Raw genomic sequence first — 12,693 nt, 5'->3', positions numbered from 1 at the left:
AAGCTCCGTACAGTCTCTTTGAAGATGAGACCATATGGAGATCCAGGCCCAGTTATGCCAGCTGAGGTCCCAAGCACGTGAATAAAGCCATCAAGGACCAGCAGCCACCAAGTCTGTCAACTAACTAACTGCAAATGCGTGAGTGAGAACAACTAATGTCACATGGGGCAAAGTCAAGCCCACCCAGCTGTGCCCTGACCAGATTGCCAAACTATAGAACCAAGAGCAGATTACTTGTTGTTTTAAGCTACTAAATTGTGCTTTGATATGCAGCAAGAGATAAGTAATACAGAAATTGGTTATGTTTGCTAACATAATGGAATCTAAAACATGTGGCATTGGCTTTCGAAATGAGAGGGGGGCAGAGACCTCTCTTGGAAAATCAAGAGTCGGCTGTTAGTAAGGGCTGGAAAAATGGTGAACAAACTGTTAGTGGAGGCTTGAAATGCAGTGTGAAAATTGTTATTGGAGACTGGGAAAAGGGTGGCCTGTATTATGTAGTGACAGAACAATTGGCAAGAATATCTCTGGTGATAATTCAGAAGATAGAAAATGTACATAATGCATGTGTGGATCTGACTAAAGAAATATCTAGACAAAACACTGAAAGTGTCGGTTGAATGTTTCTACTCACGAATAATAAGGTACTGTAAGAGAGAAATTAGCTAAAAAAGGATATATTTAATTTGCTAAGCAAACTTAGAGCAAAGCAAAAGGGCCCAGGACTTGCTGTGTTAGAAAATAAAATTATTCTTAGTCTTTTTTCTACTCTGGGAGGAAAAGATTTTCAAAGTAAGAAATGACCTTAGGGTAAAGATCACATCAAAAGTGTTGCTATATGATCCTTCTTTGTCAAGATTTTAGAAAGATTTAAAGCAGGTCCTAGTAGATTCTCTCAGGTAGACAATATCGATTCTAAGAATCTTAAGGACATTGTGCCACAGCAGGAGAAATATCCAAAATGGAGAAAAATCTGTCTCAACAAGAACTATGAATGTGGCTTTAGCCCTTAATAGATTCAAAAGTTTTTAAGCACGTTTTCTTTTCTTTTTTTTTTTCTTAGATTTTATTTATTTGAGAGAGAGAGACAGAGATAGTGAGACAGAGAGCACAAGTGGGGAGGAGAGGGAGAAGCAGGCTCCCCACAGAGCAGGGAGCCCAATGCGGGACTCGATCCCAGGACCCTGGGATCATAACCTGAGCCGAAGGCAGACGCTTAACCGACTGAGCCACCCAGGTGCCCAAGTAAGTTTTCTGATGACGTGACTAAGAACTAGGACTAAAAGGGGCAATTGAAATAAAGAGAATAGGGGTTAACTCTCTATGGCAACTAATAGGTTGAAAAAGTTACTCAACTGCCAAGAATGGCCATCACTGGCCATTTCTTAAACAAAACAGAACACAACTCAGAGGACAGAATAAAAGCCCAGAGGACAGAGCCAATAGCTGTTAGGAACAATGGATTAGGGAACCATTAGCAGGGAGCAGAATGGGGTCCTACTCAAGGAACATCTTCTTGCCTCCCATGAGGCAAGAGAGATAATAAAGAGATGGAGAGAGGGACTCAGCATTCTGAGCAATTACAGCAACTCCAGTTGAGGGTCCATATGTATGAATGAGGCCACCTTGCCAGTCCCCGGGCATCCCTCCAACTGACTGAAAATGCATGAATGAGCCCAAGTGACACTTTGTGAAGCAGAAGAACTGCCCACCTGAGCTCAGCCAAATTGCCAATGCACATGATTGTGAGCAAATAAATAATTGTTGTTCTAAGTCCTGGGCAATTGGTTTAATTTTCTCACTCTATTATTTCATATGAAAAAAATTTTTTTCAATACTATGTTATAGGGATATCATGAAGATTCAAAGCATAACTTCTGAAAAACATTTGGCAATGTCTATAGTTTCTAAGCACTCAATAAATGGTAGTTAATTATGTGTATAATAATGATAATTTTAACAACAATGTATAATAATATTAAACAGTTTGTGCAAGGTAGTGATTTAGAAGCAGCTTTGGACAGAGACTGGACTCTCCCAGGCCAAAGTTGTTTTCCCTAGACGTCACTGCCTCTCCATACTTGTTAGCCTTTCTCTAGGGTATTTATTAACTTGGGGGGGAAAAAAAACCCACCATATTTAAAAATCAACAATTCATTTATGCTAATAAGTTAGACTAATTCACTCCATGGTGTCTCTGAGGGCAGAACTGTAAAACATGGATGGAACTTATGAGAAAGGCCAATTTGGGGTCAATAAAAGAAGATACTCCTAAAATAGGGTTTTCCATAGCTATAACAGCATTCTTTGCCTTAAAGATCTAGCATATTTCTTATTACTAAAAGCACTCCAAAACAAGTTACATTTACTCTGTCATAGCTATTGACACATAAGCTTAGATAGTTGGCCAGATGATTTTTATTTCCCTTCCTAAAATTGTGCAATACACATTCTGTTTTCTCAAAAAAATCTCTATATTTTTAAGACTCTTAAGTCTTAAAACACTACCCATCCATTTAAAAACTCCACTAACATTTTCATTTTCAGGTATGTATAGATGCACTCCAGAAAGCAACATGGGATATGAAAAATTTAAATTGGCCTTTTCTCCTTTGATTGAGATCAATACTCAGAACAGTCAATTTTTTATGTGTTAACTGTCTGTTCATATGACTGAAAACAAAATAGAAACTCAATATGCTTTTGCCAAAAATCTATTTATTCATTTATTGATTCATTTATCCAATGAATATTTATGAAACATTTATCAAACTCTTCCTATAACACTAAACATTGTGTTATGTGGTATAAGGTTGTATTTTATGGAAAAAGCTATCAATATTTGATTCCAAAGAAATAATGAAGAACCTTAAATATTTCTCAGTTTTTAGTTTTTGGTATTTTATGTTGAGAGACTCACTATATGTGTACCTATTGGTCTAATCATCTGATACTTACTAAAACAAAACATATGCATTCAAGATATTTTCTCACTAAAAATCAATCACAAGTTTATTCTAATATCTATACTATATACTGTATAAATGAAGTGAATTTTTGCTTAGGTTTGAATTTGATTTGGAATAATACTAAACACTTCTGAGTTTATCTATGTAGTGATAAAGATGTATGCAACTTGCAGTCACAGATTACATATTTGCAGTATATAATATGTAGATGCCTGAGAGAACAAAATTTATGATATAATTCACAAAAATAAAATCTTTTTATCTATTTCCTGTCAGTATAATGTGGACATAGGTCAGGAGGTTCTTTTATGTGCAGTCTAAATAAGTTTTAATATTACCAGTTAAACATAGCATTTCTCTGGTTTGTCATTATAGTTTAGCTTTAATTAAGCTTGACCTTGAATGCTCTCCCACCTTTTTTTATTTAAACATGAATGCAGAAGGGGGGTAAATCAGAGGGGGAGACAAACCATGAGAGACTATGGACTCTGAGAAACAAACTGAGGGTTCTAGGGGGGGGTGGGGGGATGGGTTAGCCTGGTGATGGGTATTAAAGAGGGCACGTACTGAATGGAGCACTGGGTGTTATACGCAAACAATGAATCATGGAACACTACATCAAAAACTAATGATGTAATGTATGGTGATTAACATAACATAATAATAAAAAAGTAAAAAAAACATGAATGCAATATATACTTATATGTAAAAAATAATTTTAATTATATTCTCAATATCATTTTATGATGATATTTTAAATATCATCTTTATCAAACATAAACAGAATCTCAAGAAAGGCAATCTACGTATTTTGGGACATTCCAGGGAAGACTGATTTGGGAAGGAAGAATATAGTTAATAAAAGCCATCTTTGATGTTATTTAACACAAAAGCAAACACAGATCTTTTTATATTTGACATTAAAAATCTGATCATTTGCCTCCCTAAGAAACCACATACAGCTTTTATACAGACTGCACAGTAAAGAATAATAATATTTCTGTTTACTGAGATATCAACTGGCATTTCACTGTAAGTCAATGGTCTATCGTTGCTACAGCATATTAGACCTCAATCTGGCATCTACAAATGTCAAGAGTATAAAAAAAGTATAGGATGAAAATCAAAAGCATGTTCCGAACTCCCAAAAAAATAAAAAAAAAGGGAAACAAAGTTCACCTAAACATATTTGCTGCAGAAATCAGTGCAATATTCAGCTGTCAATCTAGAAAAACAACGAGGGAGCCACCCTGTCAGTAGGACAGGATAATAAAATTTCCAGCAGATGTTCAGGCAGGGCTCTAATTTTTACTGAACTCCCTTGATAAGCATTTAATTTCTTTATCATATGCAGGCTCGGCAAATTGTCCTTCATCAAAACTGTATTGTGAAATATTAATATTTCATATGATAACAAAACTCCATAGAATAACCTTTGTCATATTAAGAGCATCTAAATTTCAAATGTCAAGATTCTGAATTTTAATACTTTTTAAGTAGATTCTTGAATTGGCATAATAAATTGTAATAAGGCTAATCTAAATTGGTATGCTATAATGTCACACAAATATATAGAACATATAATATCTCAATAGATGTCTTTAGTAAGAGGCTGTGGGGAAAACGTGTTTCTACCTACTGAATTGTATGCTACAACATTTCATCAGCAAGAAAGCATAGACGCTCATAAGACAATTTCACATTCACAACAGGTTTAATCACTAATTAGGGACAATATAAGAAAACAAAACAAAACAAAAACCCTGGATCTCTATGAAGCAAACTGACTACTTTGCAAAACCACGTATGCGAAACAATTGTTTTTGAAAATGGCATTTTATCATTATTTATGTCATTATAATCTGCAAAAATACATTTAAAATAGTCTGTACAAATATTCTGTTCTACCCACCATCAAAGCAAGTAGCAGAGAGCTTCCTAAGGAAGCCCCCAACATTATGTTTTATATGCTAAATTTAATTTGCATTTGTTCCTTACTCTCCCTTTGAACCAGCATCACAGACTTGTGAATTGATAGATTAAATTCAAATTGGAGGTTTAGAAGGAAGTTAGCTTCCACATTTATTTCTGCTGGTGATCCTAATAAAGGCAACTGCTCCTAGGTTACTGAAAGAGACAGCATCACAAATCAATGCATGTCACCAACAGAGTAAAGACAGATGTCTCTGATTAATCAGAATTCAATTTTTTGCCAACAAACAGCAAATTCAAAGCAAACATTTTTTCCTACAGTTCTTCACTTGTACCTGATTAGCCACCTATTTCTGCTTACATATAAAATTTTTAAAACAGTGTAACTATAATGTAGTCATCAGAGACTCAGTTTTTCTCAATGGATTAAACATTTGACAACAGCTTCTGAGTTATTCTTCAAGGATGAATTGAAACAAAGACAAATATACTATCAATATTCTACAAAGCTGTAAACAATTGATTAATGATATTCTAAAGCTGAATCCAGTAAGTTCTGTTTATCTTTACACTTTATTTAACCAAAGTATTTCTAAATATTCCGCCAATTTATTTGAAAAAGAACCTCCCTTTAGTTATTTAAACATAAAAACATTTATGAAATTTTTTATGCCCTGGTTTTTCTAACTTTTGAGGATTCTCTAGATTTTCTTCATCACGCTTACACATAGCATCTTGTAAAGCTAAGTGTCTGAATAAGACAGCTGTAATGTTTTAGCCATACTAATGCCAGCTATTGATCCTAGTAAGAGGAGAAAGAAGGAGAGAATGTGCTTAATGGGGCATATTTGTTCTCTATTATTTTCTTTGCCTACGGATAAGGCTGATTTAAATAATGATACACTTTCTCAGTCACTAGATTCACACATTCTTACACATTAATTATTACTAACTACCAGTTAGTACTAAATACATTGATAGATTTAGCATTTAAAATTTTATCAATAAAGGATCTAAGAATGTTAATTTCTGCTGTACTTTTCTAATTCAAAACCGTATAAGGATGCAACCTTCTAGTGTATAATTCATGCTACTTTCAAGACATGAATTTATACACTTTGTGCACTTTAAAGAATTAATCTCAACCGTAATATGTACTTTATTTTCTACTAAGTATGTCCATTCATGGTGTGAATACAAAGTCATCATGCCAAATTAAAGTCAGGTATATGTACTTTGAAAAAAGTTTCTATATTTAAAAGTTCAAGAAGAATCTTATTATCAGAACAAATGAGGTACACTGAGTGATTCTTTTTGACATGAACTGGGTCCCAGATTATGCACAAATCAAATCCTAGTCTCTCCAACTCTGAGTTCAGGCAGATGTCCTCAATCACACACATCCAGAAATCACAAAATAATTAATGCCAAAAGAAGAATTCATGAGTTTGTGACTATTACATGAAATAGCCACTTTTGTAATATATATATATATATATGTATATATATATATATATATATATATATATATATATTGATGCTTCCTATACAAAACAAAATGGGGAATACATGCCCTTCCATGGGACAGAAAGATTGGAAAAGAAAATAAAAACTAACTTGGACTAATAGGTCTTGTCCAGTAGTTGAGTAACTATTATTTCTTGGTCAGGAAAATATTGCCGTCATAATATTTCTGCTCTAATTAAAATACATGATAGACATTTAAACATGACTTCAAAAATATTTTCTTACCTTATCAAGAGAGAAAGTTTTGGTCAGGGCAAAACCCCATCCAGCTTCAAAAGCTCTTCGAATCATTGATGTACTGGTAGCTGGAGTGGCACTAGCAAGACCAAAAGGATTTATAAACTTCAGTCCAGCCATTTCCACACTAATGTCCACCAGATCAACAGCAGTGTAAAAGAGGGGCAGTTCAGGCTTGGCAGAAACCGAAGCTCCATATTGCGACTGCGAAAAACAAACAGCCAATAACTGTTCTTGCATCAGATCTGATTTTTCCATATAATCTTTGACAAAAATCACTTCAACACACCATTCAAATTAATATAGATTATCTTGGTCTGTTTACAGTGATGAAAACTGGCAAAAAAAAAGTCAGTTAGCAGTGAACCAAATTCATATAATAGAATCTTCTTCTAATTTTATTAACAGAAATAAAATCAATTAAATAAACAAACAAAAAACTCTATTTAAAACATATGGAGATTCAAACACAAAAGGGAAAAATTTCAGAATTTATCTCCCTTTCCCTGGTCCCATAAACCAGACTTTTTGTACTTAATTTGTGGAAAATGTCTTTAGTGCTCAGAGATATGGGCAACAGAAAGTCAGGAGGCCTAAATTCAATTTCCAGTAGTCTCACTTCTGTTTATGAGATTTTAGGAAAGCCACCTAATCTGTCCATGTCTTTTTCTCCTCTACCGTTTTCAGTAGAGCAGCGGGAATGCTGGTTGCCTAATGTCCTACCTCCTAGGGGTATTGGAAAAGGCAGGCGATCATAAGCCACAGGAAGACATCTAATTTGGAAAGTGGGGAATGTACTCATGTGCAAGAGGAGAGTTTCTTTTTTCAGAACCCAAACCAGTACCAAAACAGTTAATGTCGGGAAACCTGCAACTGGCTCTCAAAACTGGAAAATTTCCTTTGTTAAAAGAACACTGTAATGACGTTACCTTGCATTATGAAAACACTTATGCAAGGTGCATGGCACACTGAAGAGGGTAGGTACTTGCTAAATGTTGTCTCTTCCTGGCTGGGGAGGTTATTAAAGATCTCATCAGGCCTTTGGTTTATAAAATGTCTCTGTCTCTGTCTCTTTCCTTTTCTCCCTCCTTCCCTTTCTCTCTGTTTATCTCTGAAAGACAAATAATTCTGGCAAATATAAAAAAGGATGAATTTTCTAAGCCAAACTGAAGGGATAGGGCTAGTTAATGCTAAAGTAAGAACTCCTTTCCCTTGTGAACCATCACTCAAAGGAAAAGTTGTTTGAGCATAACTTTAATTTTACAGGAGTGTGTCTTATGTAGATAAAAATTGCCATGACTTGCATACAAATTATTTCTGGACCTCCACCATTTATAATGCAAAGTAAAGTTCACTTAACATGTAAAAAGGCATCAAACTTGTCAATTGAAAGACTAATGTGTCTCCTGCACCTACAAAGAGGTGCCTGACCATATCAAAGCTTCAGCTATGGCAGGCATCTTCTGCCAGGAATGTTCTGGGTTTCAAGGCACATTTCTGAATATTGGTCAGTCCTGTTCTGAATATAATTTCTCCTGTCCTCATGTGGAATTGTAATACTATTAAAAAGATTAGCAAAGACAAAAGGTATAATGTATAATATAGGGAATATGTTAATTTGATCCGTGTGTGTGTGTCTGTGTGTGTGTGTGTGTGTGTGTGTGTGTGTGTGTGAATTTGTACAGGGGTACATGAGGGGGAAAACACCTTTGATGTGTTTTTTCTCAGCTGTGCAATCATAGTTTAAATTGAATCAGGCAAATTTAGGTTAGACTAAGGAAGACTTTCCGGATACCATGGACTGGTCAACACTGGGAAAAATCTAGATGTATTTTTCGTATCTGAGGAATCTTAGAAATTGCAGGCAAGTTTGTGTCTGATGCTAAGAGCAGAAGTGCATATGGTTCCATATTCTTATTTAGGTGAGGTGAATGACACTACTAGTTTTCTTCTCTTTTTAAGGTTTTGTACTGAAATATCTAATCTCTTCAATCTTACAGATGAATTTGTTATAATCGTAGCTATATGGCATTCGGCAACAGCCCAAGGAGGTAGATAGAGATGTATAGTTCAACTTGCATTTCTTAATTTATGTAGTTTAAAATAAATAAGGCATTGCCCTGAAATTATTAAGACGGTTGCTGCCTTAATACTGAAAAGGGAATGACGTGGACAAACTTCGCAAGATTTTCCTTAAGCTTCAAAACAAAAATATAAAATAAACAAACCAAAGCAAACAACAACTAACAAAAAGTAAACACACACACAAAACTTTCAGATGAGAAGTACAGCTTCTTATAAAACATGTATTTCTTTTATTGACAAAAATACTACTGATGTGTATGCATATATGATATAATCTAAAATCTTTACTTGTAATAGGCAGTTGTTTTTCATATTGCGCATACAGGGCTTTTGTTTTGTTTTGTCTTTGAGACTTTTTACCACAGTGTGGTGCTACAGCAACCAAGTCTGTCCAACCTCATAATTTACTCATGCCCAATGTATGCTTCCTTTTCTGAAGTTTAAAAGCCTGTTCCCTCTGTTCCCTTGCTCAGACAACTTAAGCATTTCAAATTTCAGCTCTCACCATGAGGCTAATTCCTCCCAAATCCCATTCATAACCTTCAAACTCACATTTCCAAGAGACTTCAAGACCTTTGGATATGGATGTTTTGCCATTAATTCAAACTCAACTGCTTCAAAGTGTATCTCATATTCTCTTCTAAAGAATATGTTATCCGATTTTCAATTTCAGACAATACTATTTTTCCAGTCATCCAATAGTGTTCGTAAATAACAGTTGTCAGAAACAGCCTAGATTATGTTAACTATACTGGAATTAAAATAAAAAAACTTAATTAAAAGAAAGAAAGAAAGAAGGAAAGAAAGAAAGAAAGAAAGAAAGAAAGAAAGAAAGAAAGAAAGAACCTAGATGTTGAGAAATGAAGATTAGTTCCCCAATAATACCACTGTAAAAAGGAATGTTACACTGGCATCAGACTGATATAGAAACTGATACAAGGAAAAAAAAAATGTACTGGCATGAAAAAGTGTTTATCCTGTACTAAGTGAAAAAATAGTGGGTTAACATTATATGTAAGTCCAAAAGTTTTCAGTAAAAAATAAGGAAACAAATAAATATTTAATATATATAATAGTATATGTTATCATGTGTATTGCTATATGCTTCTCTGTTTACCCATCTATCATAAAGAGTAAATACCAATATATTAACTAGTGTTATCTGAACTGGGTGGGATTGGTATGACCTTTAATTTTTAAATTTTTGCTCCTTTTATCTTTTATACTTTCAATACTGAACATAAATTAATTTATATGAAACAAACAGAATTAAAGGTATATTAAAAATAATTTTCTAGGGGCGCCTGGCTGGCTCATTCGTTAAGCGTCTGCCTTCGGCTCAGGTCATGATCCCAGGGTCCTGGGATCGAGCCCCGCATCGGGCTCCCTGCTCGGCGGGAAGCCTGCTTCTCCCTCTCCTGCTCCCCCTGCTTGTGTTCCCTCTCTCGCTGTGTCTCTCTCTGTCAAATAAATAAATAAAATCTTTAAAAAAAAAAAATAATAATTTTCTAAAAGAATCAATGAAAAACCAGTAAGTGAAGATCAAGGTAAACAGACTACTCTTTAGCTTCCTCCACAGATTGTCCCAAATCAATCCTTTCAGCTATATTTAGTATTACACATAAACTTAAAAACATTTAGAACTAGAACAATCAAAGAGATGATTAACCTTAAAAGCTTTATTTTACAAAGAGAAAACTAAGGGTAAAGGAGGTTAAGGGAGTACCTATAAGTTATTCAGCTAGTGGCAGAGCCAGAATAAAGTGTATATTTTTTCTATTTTTTTGGTCAATTTTCCTTCCAGCACCTTAAGTCATCTCTCAGAAATCAAATGTTTCAGTCATTCTTCCTCAAAAATACTCTGTGCCATCCTGCCTCTGCACCCTTTCCCATTCCATCTCTCTCTTCTCCACCTAGTATAAAATTTCCCAATCTAAAGCACTCCCTGGCCACTGTAGATAAATAATTTTATCTGGACTACTCCCAGGGCATAAAAAAATAACATTATTTCAATTTACTAATTACACTGAAAATATTTGGTTATGTGTTCAATCACTAATATGCTAAAACTTATCCACATCTTCAGGAAACCAAATTCAAATTTCTTTTCATGGCATATACTGATTGCTTCCATAATGTAGTGCCCATGAACTCAGACACAATTCTTAACATTCATATAAAACTATTTTCGTTCATGTATTTATTGAGAACTTTATAGAGATGAACAGAACAGACAGGTCTCTGGAGCTCACAAACAGAAGAATGCAAATAAAGCTACCAACCAACCAACGACACACAGAATTAAAACCACAGGTAGTTCATCACACTGCTACAAGTCTCCATGCATTATTTTATGTATTTCCACTGACCTAACATATAATCCGTTTTCTTTACCCATCAAATGACTATTCATCTTTCCAAACTCAGTTCATTCATGCAAGTATATGTTTCCTGGGGCATTTCCTTAAAGCATTCCATACCCTTGTCAAATATATCTTCCTGTCATCTCTGCTATGTTGCAATTTAAAATATGCCTGTACCTCAGTAGTCATCATATGGGGCTGTACATGTTGATTTTCTCTTCAAACAGAACATAAGCTCCTTGAGGGCAGTGATCATATCTTATTCAAATCAGTATCTCCATTAGAATTAGAAATATATGTAATATATTTTTATATATTTATATATATATTTTATATATATATAAAATACCCTTAAAGGCAACTCTGCCCTCTTAGAGACAAAGGTAAATAAAATCACTTTTTCCCGTGGCAATCTTTAAATATGTTTTAAAGAACTATCACATTCTTTCCAAATCTCCTTTTTCCCCAGGGTAAGCATTTATAGCTTCATAACTATTTTTCATACACAGTGCTTTTTGACATTTTCATTGTCCTTTGTTGGATATCTCATTTACCTTTTCTGTTCTGAAATTGAGAACTGTGCTAACATAGTTGAAAGGGTTAAATACAAGAACTTGAATTTATGTGATTTCCTCCTTCCTTTCCCTTTCTAAAACAGGAACTGTCTTATAATCTGGACATTACCACGATTTCTTTGGTTGTTCAAAATATACTTAATGGAAATGCAAAACAAAACAAAACAAAAACCCTATAGAATCAAAGGAAGCTAAAGTGATAAAGAATTGAGAGGAGGACAGAGCAGGGAGGTAAAAGTAGAGACAAAGGAAAAGTGAGATGTCGAGCAGATTTTCAGTGTAAAGGTAAAAAATGACATTTCTTCTATAGAAGCCATTGTCAGACATTAAGAGACATTGCAAATGAGAGGGATGTCTAAAGATGACTTTTTAGAAAGTTTGATTTTCCCTCTCAGAATTTTTTAAGGGGAGACTGAGTGAGGATTTTAGTCACTTAAAATTCCATATAAAAAAATTATCTGCATGACATGCATAAATCATGAGAGGTCCCAAATTTATATGGGTTACACTTAAATTTTCTCATTTCATTTCTACCTACAAAATCCTTCAAGGCTCTTCACTACCTGCAGAATATAGCACCAGCTCCTCAGCATTATATAACCCTAGCTGTGATCTGGGCTCTTCCCCACTCCCCACACTTTCTAATCTCCTCTTTCAGCCTTTCTAATCTCATCTACTACCATTCCCTCACAACGTTTTATGCTTCCACTTATTAAACTGCTTATAATTTCTCAAACAAAACAATATCATTAATGTACCTATGCATTTTGACTCCTTCCCCACCCTGCCCCAAAATGTCCTTTCCTGTCTGGCTTTTCTGCTTTGACAATTCCAACCAATCTTCCAAGAGTCAGTCCTGTTGTCATCACACTATGAAACCTGCCTGGCTATCCACAAGCAAAGTTGTTCCCTTATCATACTCTGCACTTGTTAGTTTCCATGTGTGTCTCCTACCTAATTTAATTTAAGCAGCTAGCATAAGATTTGGCAGAAAGATGCTCAAAA

The 12,693-nt window shown here is 34.6% G+C and overlaps 1 protein-coding gene across 2 annotated transcripts in view; it reads right to left on the bottom strand.

Moving 5' to 3' along the window:
• The window catches only part of DPYD (dihydropyrimidine dehydrogenase), a 794,994-nt gene that overhangs the window by 372,958 nt on the left and 409,343 nt on the right, over positions 1-12,693 (bottom strand). For both annotated transcript variants that reach the window (XM_078072719.1, XM_036111511.2), the window contains exon 13: positions 6,654-6,869. In XM_078072719.1, the coding sequence (XP_077928845.1) occupies positions 6,654-6,869 (216 nt within the window). The remainder of the gene's footprint in view (positions 1-6,653; positions 6,870-12,693) is intronic.

The sequence above is a fragment of the Halichoerus grypus genome, chromosome 5, assembly GCF_964656455.1.
Source record: "Halichoerus grypus chromosome 5, mHalGry1.hap1.1, whole genome shotgun sequence".
NCBI lineage: Eukaryota > Metazoa > Chordata > Mammalia > Carnivora > Phocidae > Halichoerus > Halichoerus grypus.
Note: the sequence above shows the minus strand (reverse complement) of the source record. Positions and strands in the feature narration are given on the sequence as shown.